Source organism: Branchiostoma belcheri, unplaced genomic scaffold, assembly GCF_001625305.1.
Source record: "Branchiostoma belcheri isolate BF01 breed outbred unplaced genomic scaffold, Haploidv18h27 scaffold2, whole genome shotgun sequence".
Classification (NCBI taxonomy): Eukaryota; Metazoa; Chordata; class Leptocardii; order Amphioxiformes; family Branchiostomatidae; genus Branchiostoma; species Branchiostoma belcheri.
In genome coordinates, this window is record NW_017803490.1 from 10,346,292 (window position 1) to 10,371,225 (window position 24,934).

At 42.6% G+C, this 24,934-nt stretch overlaps 1 protein-coding gene across 1 annotated transcript; it reads left to right on the forward strand.

Moving 5' to 3' along the window:
• On the forward strand, window positions 1–23,357 carry LOC109468550 (polycystic kidney disease protein 1-like 2). Its single transcript, XM_019766792.1, is given in 35 exon segments — window positions 1–73; window positions 4,142–4,361; window positions 5,064–5,221; window positions 5,477–5,581; window positions 6,169–6,288; window positions 6,548–6,670; window positions 7,035–7,254; window positions 7,851–8,113; window positions 10,547–10,648; window positions 10,923–11,198; window positions 11,684–11,821; window positions 12,074–12,181; window positions 12,544–12,637; window positions 12,678–12,738; window positions 13,159–13,227; window positions 13,345–13,482; window positions 13,888–13,978; window positions 14,261–14,418; window positions 15,048–15,290; window positions 15,588–16,074; window positions 16,332–16,480; window positions 16,657–16,881; window positions 17,249–17,413; window positions 17,532–17,692; window positions 17,821–17,999; window positions 18,233–18,723; window positions 18,930–19,047; window positions 19,187–19,428; window positions 19,629–19,803; window positions 20,041–20,718; window positions 20,866–21,118; window positions 21,307–21,584; window positions 22,066–22,162; window positions 22,289–22,543; window positions 23,351–23,357. Coding segments are annotated over 35 exon segments (6,720 nt in total).
• The last annotated feature ends 1,577 nt before the right edge of the window (window positions 23,358–24,934 follow it).

A 24,934-nucleotide genomic window follows, 5' to 3' on the forward strand; every position in this document is an offset into this window, starting at 1 on the left:
ATGTCTGCAAGTCTGCGTCTACTCTGCAGCCTTGTGCTCATACTCTTCACCATCAGACATGGACATGGACAAGGTAAGACGATTTATAAAACAGATGAACATGCATCGCTACTCTGTTCGGGTAATTTGAAGTGCATCGCACAGTTAGTAGTTGGACCATCGCACACCGGGGCATGCCCCTACTCTTTTTTTGGTGTGGTGGGTTCTTTAATGTGCGTGGGGTGTTGCTCTCCCCAAACACGGGGCCTCTATTTAACGTCCTCTCCGAGGGACGTCCCTAACCGAAGCTATAGGTGCTCATTTTTACCTGAGTAAAGTGAGGAAAGTTGACTATAAATGTGTAAAATACATTTCCGAAGGGCACAACGTCGGGGCATGAATTCCGGGCCGAATGCCCTGCCATTACGCCACACGACGCCACGTCGATTTTTAGAACAGATAAACACGCATCGCATTTTGTCGCAAGCCATCATTTTATCGCAGTAACTTCAGCGCCCAAAGCTTTGAATACTATGTATCTTATTTAACAGTGTTCTGTTAATTTTAGCTGAACATGTAATTTGGCTGGGCACTCTTTGTGACGGAGTGTGATATTTGTGGCCAATAATTTCATCATTACCCGATTAATATTACATCTTTCAGAAATCTTTCAGAAAAAAATCCCCGGATACGAGAGTGGAGGACAAAATTCTGGAGACATAGAAGAAGAAATTGAGAAATTTGACAGCACAAAAAAAATGTAACAAGAAAATGGGTGTGATATGTTAACCTGACATGATGCTAGTTGAGCAATTTTACATGGACCCGCCATTAGACCAGACTGCGAAAGCGAGCAACAACTTTCTTGTTTCATACAGCACCACCATACCAGTACTTAACTGATTTTTTGTCAAAATCGAGAAAGAAATGTTTATGCTACATTTCATTTTCTCGAAAACGCCACTCTAAGAGCGTGTCAGCGAGCTAAATTACGGAACGGTGCGTGAGTGACGCATATCTCCAATTAATCCTCAAACATTGTACGAGGATAGCTGTGAAACCATCACCATTGTTCTGCCACCTGTGGCTTTTGTGGGCCTCTATGTTATTGCTAGCGACGGCCTGACAACAAAACCCACAGGTGGCATGACAATGTTGATGGTTTTACAGCTAAGAAATGAAATTTTGCGATATCAATCCTCAAGCATTAATCCTGAAGACTGCGAAAGCGAGCAACAACTTTCTCATTAATGTTATGCTATAGGTATTGGTGCGCCAGCCAATTCTATTTATGTTTATGTTATACTTTATGTCATCTTTATGTTAACATTTGTATTATGTTTATGAGCAGCGGATTCACATAAGCACAACAAGTGCTTCCTATCCAATGCTCAAAAATCCATGTGAATAAAATAAAATAAAATAAAATAAATAACAACTTTCTTAGCTCTAATACCATCAGCATTGTCCTACCACCTGTGACTTTTGTGGGCCTCTATGTTATTGCTAACGACGGCCTGACAACAAAACCCACAGGTGGCATCACAATGTTGATGGTTTTACAGCTAAGAAAGGCCGTGTTTAAGTGAAGTCACCCAAACCGCAATTCGGGTAACTCACATTCCTCACATCTGGTCCACGTGCCACACACTCCTGTGAAACCGTGTCCGATCACAATTCGCTTGAGCTACATTTATTGCTGTTTGATGATAACACGAAATGGATATGCTACATTTCATTTTCTCGAAAACGCCACTCTAAGAGCGTGTCAGCGAGCTAAATTACGGAACGGTGCGTGAGTGACGCATATCTCCAATTAATCCTCAAACATTGTACGAGGATAGCTGTGAAACCATCAACATTGTCCTGCCACCTGTGTCTTTTGTGGGTCCCTATGTAATTCCTAGCGACGGCCTGACAACAAAACCCACAGGTGGCAGGACAATGTTGATGGTTTTACAGCTAAGAAATGAAATTTTGCGATATAATCCTCAAGCAGTAATCCTCAAGACTGCGAAAGCGAGCAACAACTTTCTTATTTCATACAGGACCACCATACTAGTAGTTAACTGATTTTTTTTCAAAATCGAGAAAGAAATGTTTATCCTACATTTCATTTTCTCGAAAACGCCACTCTAAGAGCGTGCCAGCGAGCTAAATTACGGAGCGGTGCGTGAGTGACACACGTTTCTAGTTAATCCTCAAACATTGTATGAGGATAGCTGTGAAACCATCATCATTGTTCTGCCACCTGTGGTTTTGTGGGCCTCTATGTTATTGCTAGCGACGGCCTAACAACAAAACCCACAGGTGGCAGGACAATGTTGATGGTTTTACAGCTAAGAAATGAACTGTTGCGATATTAATCCTCAAGTATTAACGGTGCACAAGCATATCTTACACTATGTATCCGTCACTAGAGCGAAAGCGAGCAACAACTTTCTTAGCTGTAATACCATCAACATTGTCCTGTCTAATTCCTAGCGGCGGCTTGACAACAAAAACCACAGGTGGCATCACAATGGTGGTGGTTTTACAGCTAAGAAAGTTGTTGCTCGCTTTCGCTCTAGTGACGGATACATAGTGTAAGATATGCTTGTGCACCGTGGCTTGTGCAGTACATCATGGCACCGCATGGGGGCACCAGTGACTGGTTCATGACTCCTGCTGTAACAATGTTGCATGGAATTCATGGAGGCGAGTCTTAGGCCGTGCCTATGTGGAATCACCCAAGGCGGTTTACATGTGGTTTAACCCGAAGCCGGTTTCAAGTGGCTCCATGTGAACGCTCCATGTGAATCACATTGAAAGCGCCTTGATCCCAAACCACTTCTAGAGGTGGTTTCGAATCGGTTTTCCCGCATCGCGATTTGCGTCTGAACGCGATGAATGTTGATGGTTTTACAGCTAAGAAATGAAATTTTGCGATATTAAACCTCAAGTATTAATCCTCAAGACTGCGAAAGCGAGCAACAAGTTTCTTAGCTGTAATACCATCAACATTGTCCTGTCACCTGTGGCTTTTGTGGGCCTCTATGTAATTCCTAGCGGCGGCTTGACAACAAAAACCACAGGTGGCATGACAATGGTGGTGGTTTTACAGCTAAGAAAGTTGTTGCTCGCTTTCGCTCTAGTGACGGATACATAGTGTAAGATATGCTTGTGCACCGTGGCTTGTGCAGTACATCATGGCACCGCATGGGGGCACCAGTGACTGGTTCATAACACCTGTTGTAACAACGTTTCATAGAATTCAGGGCGGCGAGTCTTACACTAGATCAAAACAACGTGGCTTGTGCAGTATACCATGGCACCGCATGGGGGCACCAGTGACTGGTTCATAACACCTGCTGTAACAACGTCTCATAGAATTCAGGGCGGCGAGTCTTACACTAGATCAAAACAGTCTCCACAATTAAACCAAAGTAGTTTCAAGGAGCCCACCTGCTGTTAATCGTAGCCGGTCGCTTTAACCTCGTTTCTACTAAGAAAAATTTCTCGTATATATTCACCAATTTCACACTTCCCATAATGCCTTGTAAAGATCACGGATATGACGTAAGACCATCCCCCCTCCCCCTTCCTCGATGTAATATTTCCAACAAGTTCTATCAACAAACTGGTCAACTATTGTTTTGAATTATTTAACTAGTATGCCATAATTTCTTTTTTTTTAAATTAGAGAAAATGATGTACCTTCTTTTGTACTACCTTCTACCGAAGACTCTCCTACTCCCTCGGTCGCATTACGTATATCCCCTTCTTACGTCATATCCCATCCATATCCGTGATCTTTACTAGGCATCATGGGAAGTGTGAAATTGGTGAATACATAGCCTTTATCGCAGATAGAACGCGCGCAAGGGATGCCGGGACAATTTGTGGTAATTCGATCCCTGAGTAATGGCGGCGGTTTTTAAACTCCATGAAATGGTGTATCTTGTAATCAGTCTGGATAATTGAATAGCAAAGTTCTTTGATCACAACCATTTATTTTTTACGAGCCGACGTTTCGATGACCGTCTGTCATCTTCATGTGGGCAATTCTGACTGGTTTACAGTGCACTGACGCTAGATGTTACTTGGTGCATAGTGCACTAAAGGTGTTACATGGTTTATAATGCACTGTTACTTCGATCATCTAGTGTCATTTTCTCACCAGGAAACCATGCCTTCGAGGTCCTCCGTACGGCAAACCAGGCGTATAATGGAGTCGACTTCTTTGCCATCGAGGCAAAGTTACCAGCTGACGGCCTGTCTGCCTCTTCAGACTGGTGCAGGGATTACCAGAACCTGTGTGCTGGCTACGGACTGAGGCCGACGGGATGTGGAGAGGACTATGCAGTCGAGGGTGGGAACAACAGCCACCCCGACCGTATCCGGTAGGACGTGTGACATTCAGGGCAGTCATAGTGCATGCTGGGTAATCCTGTCATAGGGCACGCTGGGCAATCCTGTCATAGTGCACACTGGGTAATCCTGTCATAGTGCATGCTGGTTAATCCTGTCATAGTGCACGCTGGTTAATCCTGTCATAGTGCATGCTGGTTAATCCTGTCATAGTGCACGCTGGTTAATCCTGTCATAGGGCACGCTGGGCAATCCTGTCATAGTGCACACTGGGTAATCCTGTCATAGTGCATGCTGCTTAATCCTGTCATAGTGCACGTTGGTTAATCCTGTCATAGTGCATGCTGGTTAATCCTGTCATAGTGCACGCTGGTTAATCCTGTCATAGGGCACGCTGGTTAATCCTGTCATAGTGCACGCTGGGTAATCCTGTCATAGTGCACACTGGGTAATCCTGTCATAGTGCACACTGGGTAATCCTGTCATAGTGCACACTGGGTAATCCTGTCATAGTGCACACTGGGTAATCCTGTCATAGTGCACACTGGGTAATCCTGTCATAGTGCACACTGGGTAATCCTGTCATAGTGCACAATGGTTAATCCTGTCATAGTGCACACTGGTTAATCCTGTCATAGTGCACACTGGGTAATCCTGCCATAGTGTATACTGGGTAATCCTGTCATAGTGTACACTGGTTAATAATCCTGTCACAAATGTTGTCGTGTTTCCAGGTGTGTGACTGAGTATAACTCCGACCCGTACATCAACAACGTGCTCGGCTGTCTCCCGGCCAAAAGTGTAGCTACCGTGGCGAACTTGGCTTTGTCCGCCGGGGCTAAAGCGGACAGGAGTTTCGGCTTTGGCAAATGTGCCACCAGCAAATGCCAACGTGGGATACTTGAGAGTCGTTTCAGTCTGTACAATACGAAAGCAGCCTTTGGCTCGGACGGGAGCGGAGACAGGATTGTGTACACCGTGTGCGCGGGCTCAGTAGGTAAATACTATTTTTTATTAATAGTAATAAATTAATTTATAATTAATAGTTTATGGTGGGAGCCAGATGTGTTTAGCTGGTCAAACACGTAGGTCTGGACTTAGTATAAAATATAATATTCCTGTTGTCTGTGTTCCTTACCTTGACCAGATAACAGCGGCTGTGCCCAGATTCGGAACAAACTCCCGGGGGGAGGTTACAACTGTTCCTGTCGGGCGGAATTTGTTCTAATGGAGGATGGCCATGGCTGTGAAGGTAGGGAACTGCTGCCTTGTCATTTTCCGTCCACATCTGTATGTATGTATGTATGTATGTATGTGGTATCCCGGGTAGTAGGGCTGCTTAGCAAAAATTGAATTCCTGATACCCTAAAACCAAAATGCAGATTTATGAATACGTAATGCAAATAACATCCCTCATAATACTAGCATGCTTATGGGCAATTTCCCAAGTGATACCAATTTAGCAAAGGTGCAACCGATATTTGTTCAAGTTTCTGTCCATGTCATGGAACCTTTGCCACAGCATGCTGTGTTTGAATGTCTGTGTTAGAATCAGTAATTGTAACTATTAAGGATTATGATATCATGTATAAGAAATATCAGCCACCCTTTAAGAAAGACATTAAATGTCCATGTATAATAAACAAACCAAAAATTGGAAGCTGAAATATGTATAATAAACAAACCAAAAATTGGAAGCTGAAATTAGAACTGCCATAACCAAAGTATATAAACTAAGGTTATTATGAACTCTAACCACTGAAGTCAACCATTATGGACTGACTGTGTAAATTTGAGGATTTTCAGCCAATAACATTTCTCATTTTTTAATCTCTGCAGAAGATGAGTGTGCAACAGACAACGGTGGATGTGCCCAAACCTGCACCAAAGTACCAGGAAGCTACACCTGTTCCTGTCACCGGGGCTTCGTTTTGAAGACAGACGGACATGGATGCGAAGGTAAAACTGGATTGTACTTTTTTCACATGCTCAAATTTAGTTTAAGCAATCTGGCGAACTTATCAAGATCATTTTAAAGGTGTTGACCCCTCACTTGTATGGATCCAGGAAGAGTTACTGTATATAGTTACTGTAGGTTTAGATTTTCAAGTCTAACCTAATGGACTTCTAATAAAACATCCAACAAATATCAAGATTTCTTCACAGGACTTTCAGCCAATAACGATTGTCACGTCTGTTATTTCTAAACTCTTTGCAGATATTGACGAGTGTGCAACAGACAACGGTGGATGTGCCCAAACCTGCACCAACGTCCCAGGAAGTTACACCTGTTCCTGTCAACAGAGCTTCGTGTTGAAGGTAGATGAGCATGGCTGTGAAGGTAAGACTGAATTCTACTTTTTTTACATGCTTAAAAGCAATCTGGTGAACCTCTCATGTAATGGATTTCTTATAAAAACATGCAACAAACATCAAAATTTCTTGACTGTATTTCTTCATCCAATAAGGCTTGTCTTGTCTGTAATTTCTAAACTCTTTTCAGAGTTTCCTTGTTATTGGCTGATCTGATTGTTTTTATATATAATGATGATAAATAGTAGAAGTAAGTAGTAATGATGATTATAGTCATCTCCAGTGATTCTATCATACATCTACTAGTAATCAGATTGATCCTGAAGCAGTGTCTGATGTGATCATGGTCAATGTCGCTGTTTATATGAACTCAAGTTCCATTTTCTCACCAGTAAACCATGCCTTTGAGGTCCTCCGTACGGCAAACCAGGCGTATGAGGGAGTCGACTTCTTCGCCATCGAGGCAAAGTTGCCAGCTGACGGTCTGTCTGTCAGTTCTGGGTGGTGCAATGATTACCAGAACCTGTGTGCTGGCTACGGACTGAGGCCGACGGGATGTGGAGAGGACAGGGCAACCGAGGGCGGGAGCAATCGCCACCCCGGCGCTATCCGGTAGGACGTGTGACATTCAGGGCAGTCATAGTGCATGCTGGGTAATCCTGTTATAGTGCACACTGGTTAAAGCTGTCATAGTGCACGCTGGTTAATCATGTCATAGTGCACACTGGTTAATCCTGTCTTGTGATCTGAAGTGCAGAAACTAAAGTCATAAGTGTGTATAAGTACTGATAAAATCATCTAGATTTTAATTTTATTCCATAATACATAACTCAGGTGGGATGATGTTACATTTCTATGACCATGTTATACATTTTTGGTCTTCATAATATAGTGTATATTGTTATACAGCACTAGTGCTTATTAATTGTTTTTTAGATTATATAAAAGTTATTTTACTAAATCTTGGAATTTTCATGACTATGAAATTTGAGCTCATGATACAACATGTACCATTTAGAATGACCATTGTTCCACACAAAAAATTTGGTATGAATCCAGTATGTCGTACATGTATTATAAAGTTCACAGTCCTTAGGCAGGCTAGACAAAGTTAATCTGTGCAGCCAGTATTTTCTTACTTTTGTTATCGAAGGAGGGGTGAAGAGTTAGCAATGGTTGAGATGTCTTACAAATGTTGTTGTTTCCAGGTGCGTGACTGAGTACAACTCTGACCCCTACATCAACAACGTGCTCGGCTGTGACCCGTCCGAGGGTGTAGCTGAGGTGGCGAACTTGGCTTTCTCAGCCGGGGATACATGGGCCAGGAGTTTCGGCTTTGCCAACTGTGACACCATCCGCTGCCAACGTGGGATACGCGAGAGTGATCAGAGTCTATACAACACAGAAGCAGCCTTTGGCTCAGATGGGAGCGGAGACAGGATTGTGTACACCGTGTGCGCGGGCTCAGCAGGTATTATGTTTTATTAATAGTAATAATTAACGTTCGCCTTGCATTCGGTGGGACTTCAGTTATCTTAAAATTAAGCACTGGTACTATTGTCTAAATGTAAAATATCACAGAAATTAACAACCATTCAAAAATCACACAAAAGCTGCACTTGTTTCTGGATTGATCAAAATCTAATGTTTTTAATGTGTTAGGTTGTTGAAGTTTGTAAATAAATTGCCATTTTATGTTATTATATATATTATTTAACTGCATGATTTTGTAAAAGCTGCATTTTTTCAATACCATGGGTATCATGCCAGAACCAAAAAAAAAATCTCTCCACAGAGCCTTGTCAGACATTGCTTTTTCTAAATAACCAAATTCAATACCAGTATCTCTGTTAACGTTTATGGTGGGAGCCAGATGTGTTTAGCTGGTCAAACACGTAGGCCTGGAGTTAGTATAAAATATAACATTCCTGTTGTCTGTGTTCCTTACCTTGACCAGATAACAGCGGCTGTGCCCAGATTCGGAACAAACTCTCGGGGGGAGGTTACAACTGTTCCTGTCGGCCGGGGTTCGTTCTAATGGAGGATGGCCATGGCTGTGATGGTAGGGAACTGTTGCCTTGTCATTTTCCTTCCACATCTGTATGTATGTATGTATGTAGTATCCCAGATAGTAGGGCTGCTTAGCAAACAACTTTGAATTCCTGATGCCCTGAAACCAAAATGCAGATTTATGAATACGTAATGCAAATAACATCCCTCATAATACTAGCATGCTTATGGGCAATTTCTCAAGTGATCATACCAATTTAGCAAAGGTGCAACCGATATTTGTTCACGTTTCTGTTCATGTTATGGAACCTTTGCCACAGCATGCTGTGTTTGAATGAAAGCTCGTCTGTGCTGCTAGAATCAGTAGCTGTAACTATTGTATTATGGATTATGGATTATGATATCATGTAAAAGAAATATCAGCCACCCTTTAAGAAAGACATTAAATGTCCATGTATGATAAACAAACCAAAAATTAGAAGCTGAAATTAGAAACATAGAACTGCCATAACCAAAGTATATAAACTAAGGTTATTATTACCTCTAACCACTGAAGTCAACCATTATGGACTTGAATGTGTTAATTTGAGGATTTTCAGCCAATAACATTTTTAATCCCTGCAGAGGATGAGTGTGCAACAGACAACGGTGGATGTGCCCAAACCTGCACCAACGTCCCAGGAAGTTACACCTGTTCCTGCCCACAGGGCTTCGTGTTGAAGACAGACGGACATGGATGTGAAGGTAAGACTGGATTGTACTTTTTTTTGCATGCTCCAATTTAGTTTAAGCGATCTGGTGAACCGCTCATGATCATTTTAAAGGTGTTGACCCCTCACTTGTATGGATCCAGGAAGAGCTATATAATTACTGTAGATTTAGATTTCCATGTCTAATCTTACTAATGGATTTCTTATTTCACATCCAACAAACGTCAAAATTTCTTTGCATGACTTTCGGACAATAACGATTGTCACGTCTGTTATTTCTAAACTCTTTGCAGATATTGACGAATGTGCAACAGACAACGGTGGATGTGCCCAAACCTGCACCAACACCCAAGGAAGTTACACCTGTTCCTGTCAACAGGGCTTCGTGTTGACGGCTGACGGCCATGGTTGTGAAGGTATTAGTTAATTGTATTGTGATTGATTTTACATTTGATTCATAAGCAACAGAATTATTAAAAATACTGGTTAAAATAACACAAAATGGAGGTTAAAATTAAAATTGTTATTGCTTGGCTAATATGATAGTAACACAGCTGAAGGAATGTGATCAAACATTTGCCTTACAAATTATTAACCATTCAGCTTTTAGATAAGAAATTTTAACTTTTAAAATTGTAGCCATTGTATTTAGATGTAACAATAGTTGCTTCAGATCCTGAAGTTGCCTCTGTATTATAATGTCTTTGCAGAGCTCAACAAATGTGCGACCGAGAACGGCCGGTGTGACCAGATCTGCACCAACGTCCCCGGGAGCTACAGCTGCTTCTGCCGACAGGGCTTCGTGCTGATGGAAGACGCCCACGGCTGTCAAGGTAAAAAAAGTGTCGTTTCAGGATTGTAGTTTGCCACACAGTGTAAATACACAAAGCCCTTCTCCTTTGACTTTAACCTAAACGCAATGTCATGTACAGGTCTTCTTCACATCAGTTCTGGATTAATATTACATGTATGACAATTATTTATCATTAGCAGCTATTCTTTCAAGTAACTTTTACATAATATTATACATTTCTAACTGCCCAATTTGAATACCAGCTTTACCTTTTTAAGTTTTGAAATGCAGGTGTAATTAGAATTTTGATGTAACATGTAAAATGAAAGTCTAGTCAAAGGAACATGACGTTACCTCTTGTTGTGTTAATACTGAGTTCTTTGTTTCACAGTGTGCGGCCACTGCCTGGGCGGGGACGTGAACTGTGACCCAGTATCGGGTGTCTGCTCGGCTGGCTGCCGGGATGGATGGAAAACACAGCTTTGTGATAAAGGTATCGTATGTAGTTGACTGAGTGTTCTCTTTCAGAAATTATGCTTTAATTGTTATCCCTAAACTCTGAATTATTTTTAAAAAATGAAGCTGCATAATTTTGTGACCTGGGTTTACATTATCATGTTTCAGCATTGTTTTAGAAATGCCTGTAATTTAAACATATCTGATCAATGAAGTTATAATGAGGTTATAATCACATGTTTGGTGCTCTATTTACATCTATGTTAAAAGCGTGCATTTCTTAACTCCTGTTTTGATCCTTATTCTTGCAGCTGTGGATCCACCAATGGACCTGGCCGTAACTGACATCATGGACGAAGGGTTTAAGGTCACCTGGTCTCCATCCCCTGACCCTGACCTTCAGGGGTACCGTGTGGTGGTCTCCAACCTGAACATGACGACAGCTGTCAATCAGAGCACTGACGAGGCGTGGTTTCCGGTGGTCGGCCTGTTCCCGGAGACTGCTTACATCATCAGGGTGACGGCCCTGTTCTCTTCAGGTGCTTGGAGGTCACAGAGCGAGGCGACAGTGATACTGGCAACCACGGGTAGGGAGAGTCTAGCTGCTGTTGACTGTTGATATATCCAAAGATGGAACTTATGCTGACTCTTTATTGGTACCAGAACATTGCCAGGTTGTGCATTGCTGGATTCATGATGAATAAAAACATTTTTAAGAGAATCTAGTTTTTTTAAGCGCGTTTTTGCACATGCGGAACTGTGAACCACAGCCATACCCATAACTATGTACTAACTAATCAAAGGGTTCATCCTGGTTGTATTTAAAAGCTATGGGAGAAGCACTTGATCTAATGTACTATGTTTATTTCACTTGCTTATTCCATATTATTTTGTCCTCCAAAAAGAAAATATTGGATTTAGTCCAGATACATGCTAAAACCTTAAAATTAGATTTGTATCAGAGTGCATGTACAGATACAGTCTCTTGTTTTGTTTTTATCAGTACTGTTCTTCTAACAAAAGATTAAGAAGAATTCAGTGAATCTCTTAACCTGAGTCTTTTCTCTGCCAGCCGCCATACCAACCACAATTCCTGCTGCTACAACCCAGCAGACAGGTCGAATGACCACCCGCATTTCCACCAAACCTGCAACTTCGACCGTACAACATGCACCTGAAGCTGGGTGGGACGAGGAATCATCTGATGACGGTAGGTTCCCAGCATTGAAACACTGGAGAGACCATCATTAATTAAATGTAGTGGACACTTTTAGAGTCTATGATGTTGCTATTCAACATCCCAACAATTCAGTCAGTACAAAATCATGATAATTATGGTTTGCTTGATGAAATCTGGTGTTCCAATGATATCAGCTGTAGTGTTAGTATTGTTATATACCTCAAAACTTAAGAAAATCATCTTTAGATATTGGTGTTTTGATGCTAATGTTTTTATCTACAGCCACCACACCATCAGCTGCTGAAACAACTAAGCAGACAAGCGTGATGCCCACATCCATGTCCACCAGACCATCAACTCCAACTGCACAACTCGGATCGGATACCGATGGTAGGTCTGTTTGCCTTTGAGCAAATTCATGGCGCAACCTGGTCACTTTTTACAAGGTTGTGCAACATATGACATAGTCAACATACCAACAACTTATCTAGTGTGATATAACGTATGTTTTAGACTGGACAGGTGTAAATGTGTACATAGTCCCATAACTGTCTTCTTTTCAGTGATCAAAGATTGGAGGAGGCTTTTGAAACTATGCTGTTCCTTTGACAGTAGAATCTGATCTAAATTGCAAACCCATCATGTCCTTCAATGTCTAAGATCAAGTAAAAGAATGCTGTGCTTTGATGTCATTGCGAAGGTAAGATGTGGTTATAATTAGTAATTGAAGGATTCTATTTTCTGTTGTGCAGGAACCACAGAGACCATCAGCAGGCCGCCGGGCGGCAACAGGGCAACGCCAGCTGATCAGGTAAACTGTGCAGTTCTACAGCTGAGGGGATTTTAGTGGATTTGTATTGTTGACCCATGGTTGACTTGGTAACAGTCTGGAGAGCATCTATGCAGAATCCGTCAGCTCAAGCCCACAGGATGTGCTCCAGATTCTGGCTCAGGTTTAGTCACACTAAAAACTTTCTGTCAGCTATTCTCACAACAACATTATGTCACAGGGTTCTCCCCAGTAATGTGGAGTATGATGGTTAAACCACCCAAGGGGGCTCACGGTGGTTAGATGTATTTGTGCACACTGACCATATATTTTATGCCAATTAACATTTCTGTTCCATATTCTATTATTAGTCTATAGAGTCTATAAAAACACATAGTAGCAAACTATAAGGTTCTATAAGAAGGAAAGAAACTGGTAGAAAAGTATACTTCTTTGCTAAATTAGTATCATAAGAAATTGCCATGAACATATGGTGGTGTGTTTGTATTATCAGAGTTACTGTAGAATGTTACATTTACATGAACATAGTCGCTAACTACCAACCTTTTCTGTAACTTTGTCGTTCTGTAATGAGAAGGCTGCAGATGTCTCTGGAGATGATGTTGTGTTGGGGCAGCAGACTTCACCTGCTGAGGAAAAGGCGCAGGTAAGCCATCTTTGATAGTCTATGGATGTTAAACATTGGAAAACATTTGGGAACGCTGTCTGGACCAGGTTAAGGAACAAAGGTGTTCAATCTTGTTTTTATAATCCGTTGTTGTAGATGTGCAGGAAGGCAATTGAAACATTGACCTCTGAAATGGGTCGGGCCCAGACACCGCAAGGTCTGCAAAGGATGTCTGAGTTATCATCACTTGTCATTAAGTCCTGCCCTGGCATTCCACAGGAGGATAAGGTACAAGTCTCTGATGGGAGTTTTACAAAGCTGAACCGTTTGACTCCTCACCTACATCTACAATCTTGACTACTCATGGAGCTACACTTGCAGCTGTGCAGAAAACTATGATCTTTCTCTAATTCTATATGATTGTGCCTTTTTTCATGTATGGCCTGAGCCTTTACTTTATTGTGTGGGCATCCTTTTGCAATGTTTATATCTGAAACTTAAATGTGCTGAACAAAAACATTTCATTTTTACGTAATCCATTTCAAAGTCTTTTCTCACATAATGTTTTCACTACAAATGCATTTTAAGTGGAATACTGCCCAACATGTTTGCATATTTAGATGCTGGTTTAGCAACAAAAGTGTTGCTTTAAGACTTAGAGGTCTAGTTTTAAAACAACAAATTGATGCTGTCCTATAGGATATGGCCATGGGTGTTCTGAAGTCCATCACCAACAACCTGGACCAGCTGGACATGTCTGACCCGTCTACTGTCCAGTCTGTGGGAGGATGTGAGTACAATGTCATGTTCACCAGTCATATGGTTCCTCATGTAATGTATCCTCAAGTTTTTTTTGTTTGACTGTTTCTTTAAATCCAGGAGAAACATGTCACAAAACTTTTGAAGGTATTTCTCAATGGTTCCTGTCAGAAAACATCAAACAAAGACTAACATATAACAGAAAGAAAGAAATATCAAATGAAACTGTTTCTTCTGTTGTACTGCAGCTCTGGTGGAGTCAGTTGGTTCTGTGTTCATTACTTTGATAACACTTGTTTCTGTTCTACTGCAGCTCTGGTGGAGTCCATTGGTTCTCTGCTTGAGGACCCAGAGAGAGATGAAAAAGAGGCTGATGTGAAGCTTACTTCTGATCTTGAGGAGGACCAGAGTCTCTCTCCAAAGGAGCGCATTCAAAAGGCAGAAGAAAAGAAGCAGGAGAACCAAGCTAAGGTAACAAAAAGTCCTTTATGAAAATGATTTCTTTAATGCTTTATTTTACTCTACTATACATTCGAGTATCCTTTGTTAGAGTTTATCTTCCACCCTAGATTTTTTCAAAAACACATTACAAGCTTTCCTTCTTTGCTTCATTTCAAATCTATAGACTGAAAAAAATCTGTCTCAAATATATAATTGTTCACCATAGATGCATTTGGTTCTTAAAACCCCCAAAAGACTTTCAAACCTATGTATACTGACCACAACGTACATGTATATAATATACACCAACTCTGGATTAGCCCTTTGGTACCAAACTTGTATTGGTTATGGGGTTAAGCTGCATGGAGGTTAATAACGATCACAGTTTCAGCACTAGGGACAGAGCCATTAACTGTTAGCCTGCTAAGCCAGCCATTTGGCATCAAATCTGTATTGCTTACATGGTTATACAGCAGGGAGAGTCTTGATTTTTCATGGTTGATCTAACCAAGCAACTATTTTCTTAAATAGAATGTCATTAGCTATAATGAATATTGTGTTTTAAATATACATGTTTTGTAACATCTCATGATATTTAAAAAGAACAGAATCATCTGAGTGAGAGTAACTGATCGTGATGTCTTGTTGGTTCTTTACAGAGACGAAGATTTGTCCAGGAAGGCCGCCAGGTCCTGGACGGTCTGTTCAACGCCATCATCAGCGCCACGAGGCCAGGAGCCCCGGCGGTCACCATCGAGAGGGGCGGCATCACGCTGCTTGCCCAGAGGATCTGGGGCAACCAGTTTGGAGGCCAGGTCGTGCAGACGGAGGATGGGAGCTTCCAACTTCCGTCTAAAGCAGCGCTTTTCGCAGACTATACACCACACAACGTCGCTATGAAGGTACATGTCAAGTCCTCGGGTCATCAATGATCCTTAACATCATAATATCCTTTGAGGAAACATTCCAGAATTCCTGAAAATAGCCAGGTCTTTTGCGTAGCTTTTCACATCCTCATAGTTATGAAAATTGAATCATTGCAGAGGAATTTTCTCTTTACAGGTTACCCCACTGCTTAACAACATTTTCTTTTTGGTGCTTGAATCGAACATGCAGTACAGAAATTTATTTATTTTGTTTATGACAGAATGTTACAAAACAACAGGAGTTATTGATAATTTAATTTTGTTGTGTTCCAGTTGACACAGTTTCAACAGAACCCTTTTACCTGGGGGCGCGGGGAGTACCAACCACGTTCGTCTGTCATGGAACTGTCACTCCAACAGAACAACTTCCCCGTGGCCTTCAACAACTTGACTGAAGATTTCAACATCACCATTCCGGCCAAATCCGGAAACAAACCAGCGACAACAACCGTCACCATCCCTGCCCAAGGAAACGGAAGTTCCAGCTACCATTTGCTGAACCTCACCAACGCCGCAGAAGGCTTCCTGGTCACAATCACCCCGCTGAACACCAGCGTGGTTTACCGTGTGTCGGGCAGGTACGGCGGCCGCCCTGGTGACCAAAACTACAACATGTCCACAGAGACGTACATCCTACCCGAGGAGTGTGCCTTGATGAAAACTCTGAGTGGCGAGGAAGACACAGAGAAGACAGAGACAAGAATGTTCATCTCGGGAGAGGATGGTCCTGTGGATTACTACATCAAGGTCGAAATACTTGGTGAGTAGTTTTCAAACACAAACATGCTTGACAGAACTAGAAGGTGAATGTGTGTGCCAGATAAAGTGGGATTGCCTTGTCCATAATGATCACTTAACTTGGTTTGGTGATATCTGTTCTTTTGGTTATATCTGTTCTTTTAATACAAAACACGTATTTTGTATTGTGTAACTTTACAAGGTACATTGTAACAACATGTTACAATATTTGAGTATTTTTTCACTTCTCAGGTCTGTTTTCAATGTCCCTTTTTTCAGGACCAGTGACTGAGTGTGGCAGTGAGAAAAGAACCGACGTGAAGAAGCCACACGCCGCTGACTTCTACGCCTACCAGATGGAATGGGCCCGTTTGGGCTGTGTCTTCTGGAGCGAGACGCAGGAAGCCTGGAGAACGGACGGCTGCTCGGTGGGTACAGGCTCTCCTTGCTTTGGGGACGCCTTCATTCTTAGTATTCACGATTGTTAGAATCATTTGGAAAACCTATTTTCTAGCATGATTTTGAAGATAGGTTTTCCAAATTATGTCAAAGGACCCATGTTTGGACTTAATGTGATCACATGTCTCTTTACTGCTTTCTACAGATAAGCAATCAGTCCACCATTACCAGCACTATCTGTCACTGCAACCATCTGACAGCCTTCGGGAGTGACTTCGCCACACCGCCAAACACCATCGTGTTCGAGGCGTTGAACTTCAGTGATCTTGCAGACAACGGTGCCGTCGTGGCGACCATCATTGCGGGGCTCTGTCTCTTCTCGTTCGCATCAGTCGCGATCAAGATTGCTGAGCGTAGAGGAAAAGGGAAGGTAAGTGGGCATCACCAGTCACCCATATCAGGCCAACAGAAGTGGCCATGTGTAATGTCGAGTCTTTGCTCTGTGGACTTGTTATTTCTAATGGATTTTCTGGTAGATTTATCTGAATCAGCACATGTTTAATATCTATCATTAGTTTTTCCAACTAGCCTATATCTCAAAGGCTCTAAACCCTGCCCTGCATGTACATATAAATAAAGTCTAAAAAGTTTAAATAGCTACCATACTTGCAATGTATCTGTATAACCTAACGTAAAGGCTGCTTTTTTATTCTTCAGTCAATCTACTGTGAGAGGTCAAGGTCAGTATGTACATGTATGTGAACATTTATGTTCTATCTCTTCGTACATTGCTACAGTTAAGTGGAGCTGTAAGGTTGGACAACCTTCAGGACAACTTCCGGTACCGCCTCCTCATCTGGACAGGTGCAGCTAAGCATGCTGGGACAGAGTCTACAGTTGCCTTCAAGCTGTTCGGAGATGCAGCAAACTCTGATGTGAGACTGGTCGACCTCACAGAGAAGGTTAGACCATCAAATTTGGCACTGACCACTCCTATTGCAATTTCATCACCCAACTTTTCTCTGCAGATGTTTTAACTCACAGTATGTCCTAACAGGTTGAATTTCTGTTGCTGTTTAGGTTTTCACCCGAACCAGCCAGGTGACCCTGACCTTCAGCACAGCAGAACAGCTGGGTAAGGTGGAGCTGCTGCAGCTCATGCACGACAACAGTGGGGAGGGGAGCCGCGCATCGTGGCACGTGGACCGAGCAGCCGTGCAGGATCTCACCACAGGCAAACTGTGAGTCCAGCCAAGCGCTGTCTACTTTCATCCAATCATAATCATGGGAGGGTTGTTCAATAAAGTTTTCACCTGACCCACTTCCAGGTCTTTTGGAAGAGTTACATTTCTTTCTCTTGGAACTGCAGGTTCTATTTCTTCTGCGACGAGTGGCTGGCAGCCGACCGCGGGGACGGGCAGGTCGTGAAGACCTTTCCCGTCGCCTCTGAGGAGGACCTGCGATCCTTCGGGTTCCTGTTCCCGGCAAGTTTGCGCCATAACCTGACAGAGGAACACCTACTTCTGTCCGTCGCCTTCAAGCCTGAAGGTATCATTTTGCTTTTTCAACTTTACTGCAAAATGTTTATCTTGGCTGATCTGAGGTAGTCTCTAGATGTGTATGTCTAAAATTCCCCTCACACTAGTCATTCTATTTTTTTTTTGCATATTTTGTTATTGCTTCTTGCTGGCTGCGTTTCATCTGGAGTGTTGCTTTCATTGTTTATTATTAAGACCAACTTCTCTTGATAAAAAATGTCCCCCATTATGTTTCCTCTACAGGTAGCACGTTCACCCGCATCGAGAGGCTTGGCTGCTGCCTGAGTTTCTTCGCTATGTCCATGGTGTCCAGCGCCATGTGGCTGAGGGATGAAGTAGAAACCGAAATCGTGCGGGTCTTCAGCCTGGGGCCGTTCTCCTTCACCTTGAACGGAGTCTACACGGGGTTCATGGCCAGCATCACCTGCCTTCCCGTGGCAACAGCCATAGTGCTGCTGTTCCAGTACAGCCGGCCGAGCAGCAAGGGCGACCGCCGGGTCCGAGACGTGGAGACGGGCGGCCCACCTGAGGCACCCACCCAGAGGGGTCCAGCCAAGCGCCTGCCACACGGGTGCAGGTACGTGGCATGGATGCTGGTGATGCTGTCTTTCCTGGGGTCAGCTGTCTTCACCACGCTGTTCAGCATGCAGTGGGGCAAGGACAAGACCAACAAGTGGCTGTCTGCATTCATCATCTCCTTTCTGGCAGACGTCTTCCTTATGCAACCAGGGAAGGTAAGAACATTGTCTACTAATAGGTGGTTATCGTTTTAACACTTTCAATTATTATGTTTGTTTCAGGTTGGATATTTAAATAATTACTTTTATTGTTAAACACCTGAAAATGCCAACTGTCAGCACCATTCAAGCTTGGATATCAATTTCGTGATTACATGTTTGTTGTAGTAGCCACCCTAACAACCAAGTCTTTTATCTTACAGATATTTCTTCTTGCCATCTTCACTTCATCTCTTCGCAAGACACAAGCCGTCAAGAAGATTTTTGAAGAGAAATGGAGCCCCGTTTTGATGGAAGCCAATGCTGTGTCAGGCTTTAACTGTAAGTTGGTAACATCAAATACTAAGTTAATTCCACCAGGTCACAAAATAACTAAGACTTCCATTTGTGGTGTTGTTTCCACTTTTCTAACAAATACAGACCATAATGACTTCATTTATATTTTTCTTGCTTACTACAGGGAATGCATTTCGCACGAGGAGAAAGATGGAGCGACTTTCGATGACGTCCCTTATCAACATCAAACAAGCAAGGAAGAAGCAGCGCAGGGACAGGAGGAATGGCGAAATCCTTCGGGACATCATGGTGTCTTGCTTTTACGTGCTGCTTGTCCTCAGCATCACCAACGAACACCACAGCACCACCCAGGCCTTCTATCAGACACAGAGCGCAACCAACACCTTTGTGCAGTCCTTGGACGAGGTAAGATCATTACAGGGCCTTACATTGTACATTGGTGTCTGATCACTAAATCATTGCATTGGCCAGATTATCCTTTCAAGCCAGTGGAAACCCTTTAGCCATGTTGACACAGGTAACAGCTAAATTACTTATTCCCCAAGATTATTCTTTTCAAATTATTTCTTTGTTCAGTAAAATCACCAGTTCTCTTTTCTCCACAGGTAGATGATGCTGATACCTTCTGGTCCTGGCTGAACGGGACCGCTCTGGAGAACTTCTACCCGGAGACTTCCTACAATGACAACAAGCTTCGCTGGCAGGATAAGGGCTTCACGGCAGACATGCAGTCAGTCCTGGTCGCCCCGTCTAGCATGATCCAAGTCCGAGTAAAGCCAGGTGGGTGGAACCACTTTGCACATAGAACATTTGCTGTGGGCTCACATGGCAAACATTACTAGAGGAAACATGAGTGGTGAAAAGTTAAATTTGACAAATTCAAAGGATCATTATGATCTCCTTATTCATCAAAAAATATTTCAAGACACCTACCTAAAATTAAGAGGATGCCAAAATAACAAAACTGTTAACCTCTGATTTGTGACTTTTTTTCCTTTCCATCTCCTGTCATCCCAGGGCTGTGCACAGTGCCAGCAGCAATGCAGAAGTCGTTTGACGAATGTTCATCAGGGTACGATGAACACACCAAGGAGACCGGAGCGTTTCGAAAGGGCTGGGAAAGGGTCATGAATACGTCAGCGATGGAGTCAGAAGCCCCTGGATGGACCTACCTCCACAGTGGATACACCAGTCTCCCCATCTACGGTTTGACGACGCAGTACTGGGGAGACGGCTTCGGGCTGAACCTGGGAAAATCTGCAGACGAGATGCGCAGCATCCTGGCAGAGCTGAAGGCCAACCGTTGGATCGACAAGCGGACGAGGGCCATCTTCTTGGAAGCGTTGCTCTACAACGGGAACCTGGATCTGTTCACATCGGTGACGATGGTGTTTGAATTCTCCGAGACGGCCGGAGTTTTTACCCATCATCGCGTGCAGGCCTTCCGACTTCATCAACGGCCAGGAACGATCGGGTACATCTACGTCCTGCTGGAAATCACTTACGTCATCGTTCTCCTCTACACACTGTGGAAAGAGACGAAAACTGCACGCGCCGCCGGCTTGGCCTACCTGAGGGAGCCATGGAAGGTTGTGGAAATCTTTAATTTCTTCTTGGCATTCACTGCCATCGCCTTGTATGGCTTCAAGAGAACCTACAGCTCCATGGCTCTGGCAGCGATCAATGCTGGGAAAGGTGTGTTTCACATTTATGCAAAACTGTAGCACAAACCATACATATCACATAAAAATTTCACTTGCTTACTGTTATAAAACATGCAACATTCTTGGACAGATTATGGAAGGTAATCATTTAACATTATGCAACGCTCTTCTTTTAAAGATGAAGTCCACCATTTCCGATATGCGGTGAACGTGAGCCTGGTTTACGGCTGGTTCCTGGCCTTCCTGACGTTTGTCAACATGATGAAGTTCCTCCGGCTGCTGAGGTTCAACCCATTCCTCGCCAAGCTGATGTCCATGATCCGAGGGATGTCGGTGGAGTTCGCTTCCTTCGCCGTCTACCTCTTCCTCGCCATGTCAGCATTCGGCGTCTTCGGTTATCTCAAGTTCGGCCTTATTGTTGAGGAGTACAGGTAAGGAAACATAGATCCTCTTTGCATCAAATTCAAACTTTTAGTTAGAAAACTTGGATGATATCTCTTTTTTCAACTTAGTTTTAGTACTGCAGTAGGGATACAAACCTTGTGACTTCTAGAAATATGATGATACAAGTTAGGTTATCATGACTGTAAAAATGATTTGATTTGTTTTCTTTTTTCAGCACCATCAGCAAGTCCTTCTCCACCCTGTTCCAGATGTCTCTTGGAAACTTCTACTACTACGAACTGCGGGAGGCATCCCCCATCCTCGGCCCCATCTTCTTCATCACTTTCATTTGCATAATCTTCCTGGTGCTGATGAACATCGCCATGGCGATCATCGACAGCGCCCTTACCGATGTGCGGAACCACATCATGTCTGAGGAGGACCAGTACTTCATCCAGGGGTTGTGGGAACGCTTCACGGCCTTCTTCGGCTTTTGGAAGGTGCCAGTCACAGGTAGCGTAGCCCTCGGTTTAACCAACCGAGAAAGTCTATCATTTTTTGGGTCTCAATTTTGTTGGAAAGTGACTTGCTTGGTCACTGAACTAGTTGGCAAATTATGGACTTGAACCCAGGATCTTTGCTTCATCACTCCAGTTATAATGCTACAGAACCACCCTCCCTGAATTCCTTTATTTACTCAAAACTTCATTCATATCTAGTGTTTAAACAAGCTGATATATAATATTTTGCCGCATGTGCTATCAAATTTTATTGTCTCCTTTGTTCAATTTTATCATATATTGTCTGCTGCTCAAAGTATGTTATCATGATTAGTAATTATCATAATCTCAGTTACAGGAAGGCCCTGGAAAAAGTATCTGACCTTCTCTGCATGTTTTCTTTTTTAATATGAACATGTATTAAGATTTGTTATTAAATAATTTATTTCATGTGTGATTAAAGAACACTGATTGAACCCTTTACATTGGTACAGAAAACAACTCATTGGACACTCTTCATGACAGCCTGGTCGAGGTGGAGATTAAAGTGGAGAAACTGTGGCTGCAGAGGCAGTTGCTCTTCAACCTCGAGTAAGTACACATTTTACAAAAAAAAATGGTATTGAGCACAGTATCTAAAATAGCCTTGATTTGTTAAAAATATATATTCAACATACAAGATTTTAGAAACTCACTCAAACACCTCTATTCTCACAGGATGAAGGACGCAGACCTCCCCGCAGAGCCCGAGTTTGTTCCGACTGTCAAAGATGTTCCCGATGCTACAGCAGTGGAACTTCATGTCCCCAAAGGAGGCTGCCGCATCATCGCGGTCCGTCCTGCATCCCCAAACAGCCGTGCAGATGACAGCAGTCAAGCGATCTGCTCCGACAGCAAGGCGCCAGTGGTGGTGGCATCCGGGTCTCCATCAAAATAGGACACCCAGGAAAGCCACCAAACAAGTGGCAAGAAGTCGGCCAAGAGAGTCCAAATTGATCTGAATCTGAATCGTGTTTTTCACTATAAGTATTATTACTACAAGGAGTGTGAAGTGGGGAGGCCAAGTGTCAACATGTCCTCTGGTCTCTCAGCCACTGACAAAATGTAGTCGATACTAGCTGAAACGTTTAACCGTTTCCAAAATCATATCCAGTTGCTTGAGTAACTGCTTTTTGGCGTATCGTATAACCTGGATGTCTAACCTTCATCGACGTATTTCCCAAAATATAATCTACAATGTAGTTAATGTGGCTTTGATAGGTTCAGTGTCAGGTACTTTGTTGTCAGGACATTTCAAGTATTCAATCTGGAATAATTTCTCTTATAGTAACATGTCACTAAACGTTTCTTTGTTATATAGTATACTCCGTTTTGTTTGTAACATATAAATAATATAATACTTCTCTTGTTGATATATTGCTGTATGTATAGGGGTTTAGTTTTCAGCGTACTACTTTATGTTTATGACTATCTGTATGAATATTGTATTTATGTTAAATGTTAAGTGGGGCTGTAAAATAAGTTGTATAACTTGAGTTCAGCCCCACTTCGTCCTTGTATTTGTATTGCTTTATTCAATAAAAAAAACAAGTCACTGTTATGTGTTACAATTTATGTGTAAATATGTTTAAAAAACATTTGTAAGTAGCACGAATTATCAGTTATTTAGTTACAAGACAACAACAATGGTTGAACTTCATTATTTTGTGATTTCAAGATCTGTAAAGGAAATCAGATGAAGTTTTGGATGATTTTTTGTTCATGAATGTTCACTGTTAGGGAATGACACTTTTGTCAAATGGTTGCTTTGAAGCTTTATATTTCTTATATATAATAACATATGTACGATTTTGTGGTGGAAGAACTTGCTTTACTAAAGGACTTAATTACCGAGGGCATTTACATTTTCTTGTCTCAGTGTTGTATAAAGGAACATTGTGGAGACTTAGGCCACACCAATTTAATTATCTGCAAATGTATAATTTGTCGTATGTATAATTTTGTCGTGGAAGAACTTGCTGTATTAAAATTTTACTAAGGACATGGTATCTAGTTTGGTGGTCTTCAGAGGATGTCATCCATAAAATTACGTCGGTGTGGCCTTATGTTGAAATAAAAAAGAGAGGTAACTGGAACGTCGCATTTCAGTTTGATACGCTGATCATAGCCTCTTGTGCAGGCGTCCTGTGCAGGCCTCCGGGCTGGTCGGAGTTTTGATACTGCGTTTTGTAGATTTTTAACGCGTTCTTTTGCCGGCCATCTTACAACCAGCCGTCTTCGTTTGTGGGGTCGTGTGGCGTAGCGGCAGAGTGCGCGACTCGGAACTAAGAGGTCCCGGGTTCGAGTTCTGACATGCCACCGATATTGTGCCCTTGGGAAGGGCACTTTACACGACTTTCGTCACTTAACTCAGGTGAGTACTGTCCTGTCATGTATTTGTCCCGTGTCGGTGGCGGCATTAATATAAGTTGAAAAACTTGAGTGTGCCGTCACCACGTCTGGTGATTATATCACCTGGTGATGTAATCTGGTGATTACAAAAAAATAGCCGTCTAAAGAAGGCCCGTGGCGGGTACAAACCTTCTCTGGGATGTAGGATGGCCGGCAAAAGAACGTGTTAAAAATTCTACAAAACGCAGTATCAAAACTCCCACCTGCCCGGAGGCCTGCACAGGAGGCTAAACTAATCCTTTTATCCTAGTCTGAACTTTATGCCACCTGTTGCACATTGAACCATATACAAGTGGGAAGTTTAAGTTTCGTCATGGATATTTCTAGTAAAGGTGAGTCATAATGATACAGTCTGACTCAGTGCGGACATGACCCACTACACAGAGGGGGGGGGGTCAAATTAACCAAGTTAAACTCAAAACTACACCTGCCCTTGTCTTCAATGCCTTAATGTTACAAACTCTGGAGTAGAGGAGTGGGCCTCCGCAGGCTCAATATAGTCAATACATGTAAGTTGTACAACCCAGAAATAACAGTGCCCCTCCACCAGTTGTAATCTTGAATTACAACATAATAGATGATCTATTTGGAGTGGGCTCCCGCAGGATCACTATAACAGTCTATAAGTTGCACACCCCATAAATAACAGTGCCTCTCCACCAATTGTAATCTTGAATTACAACATAATAGATGATCTATTTCCACCCACTGCCCGAGTGAGCAAAGATATAAACAGGAAAAAGGTACAGTCATCGTATTCACAGTGCTTCAGTTGGCGGGGTACACCATTGTCTCTGTCTCAACATCCTTCGAACGATCCGTCGATCTTCAGGGCTCAATCTTCCGCTGCTTTCCTATTTACAGTTGTGAAAAGAAAGGTGAGTTGTGTAATAGGTGCAGTTGTTAATTACT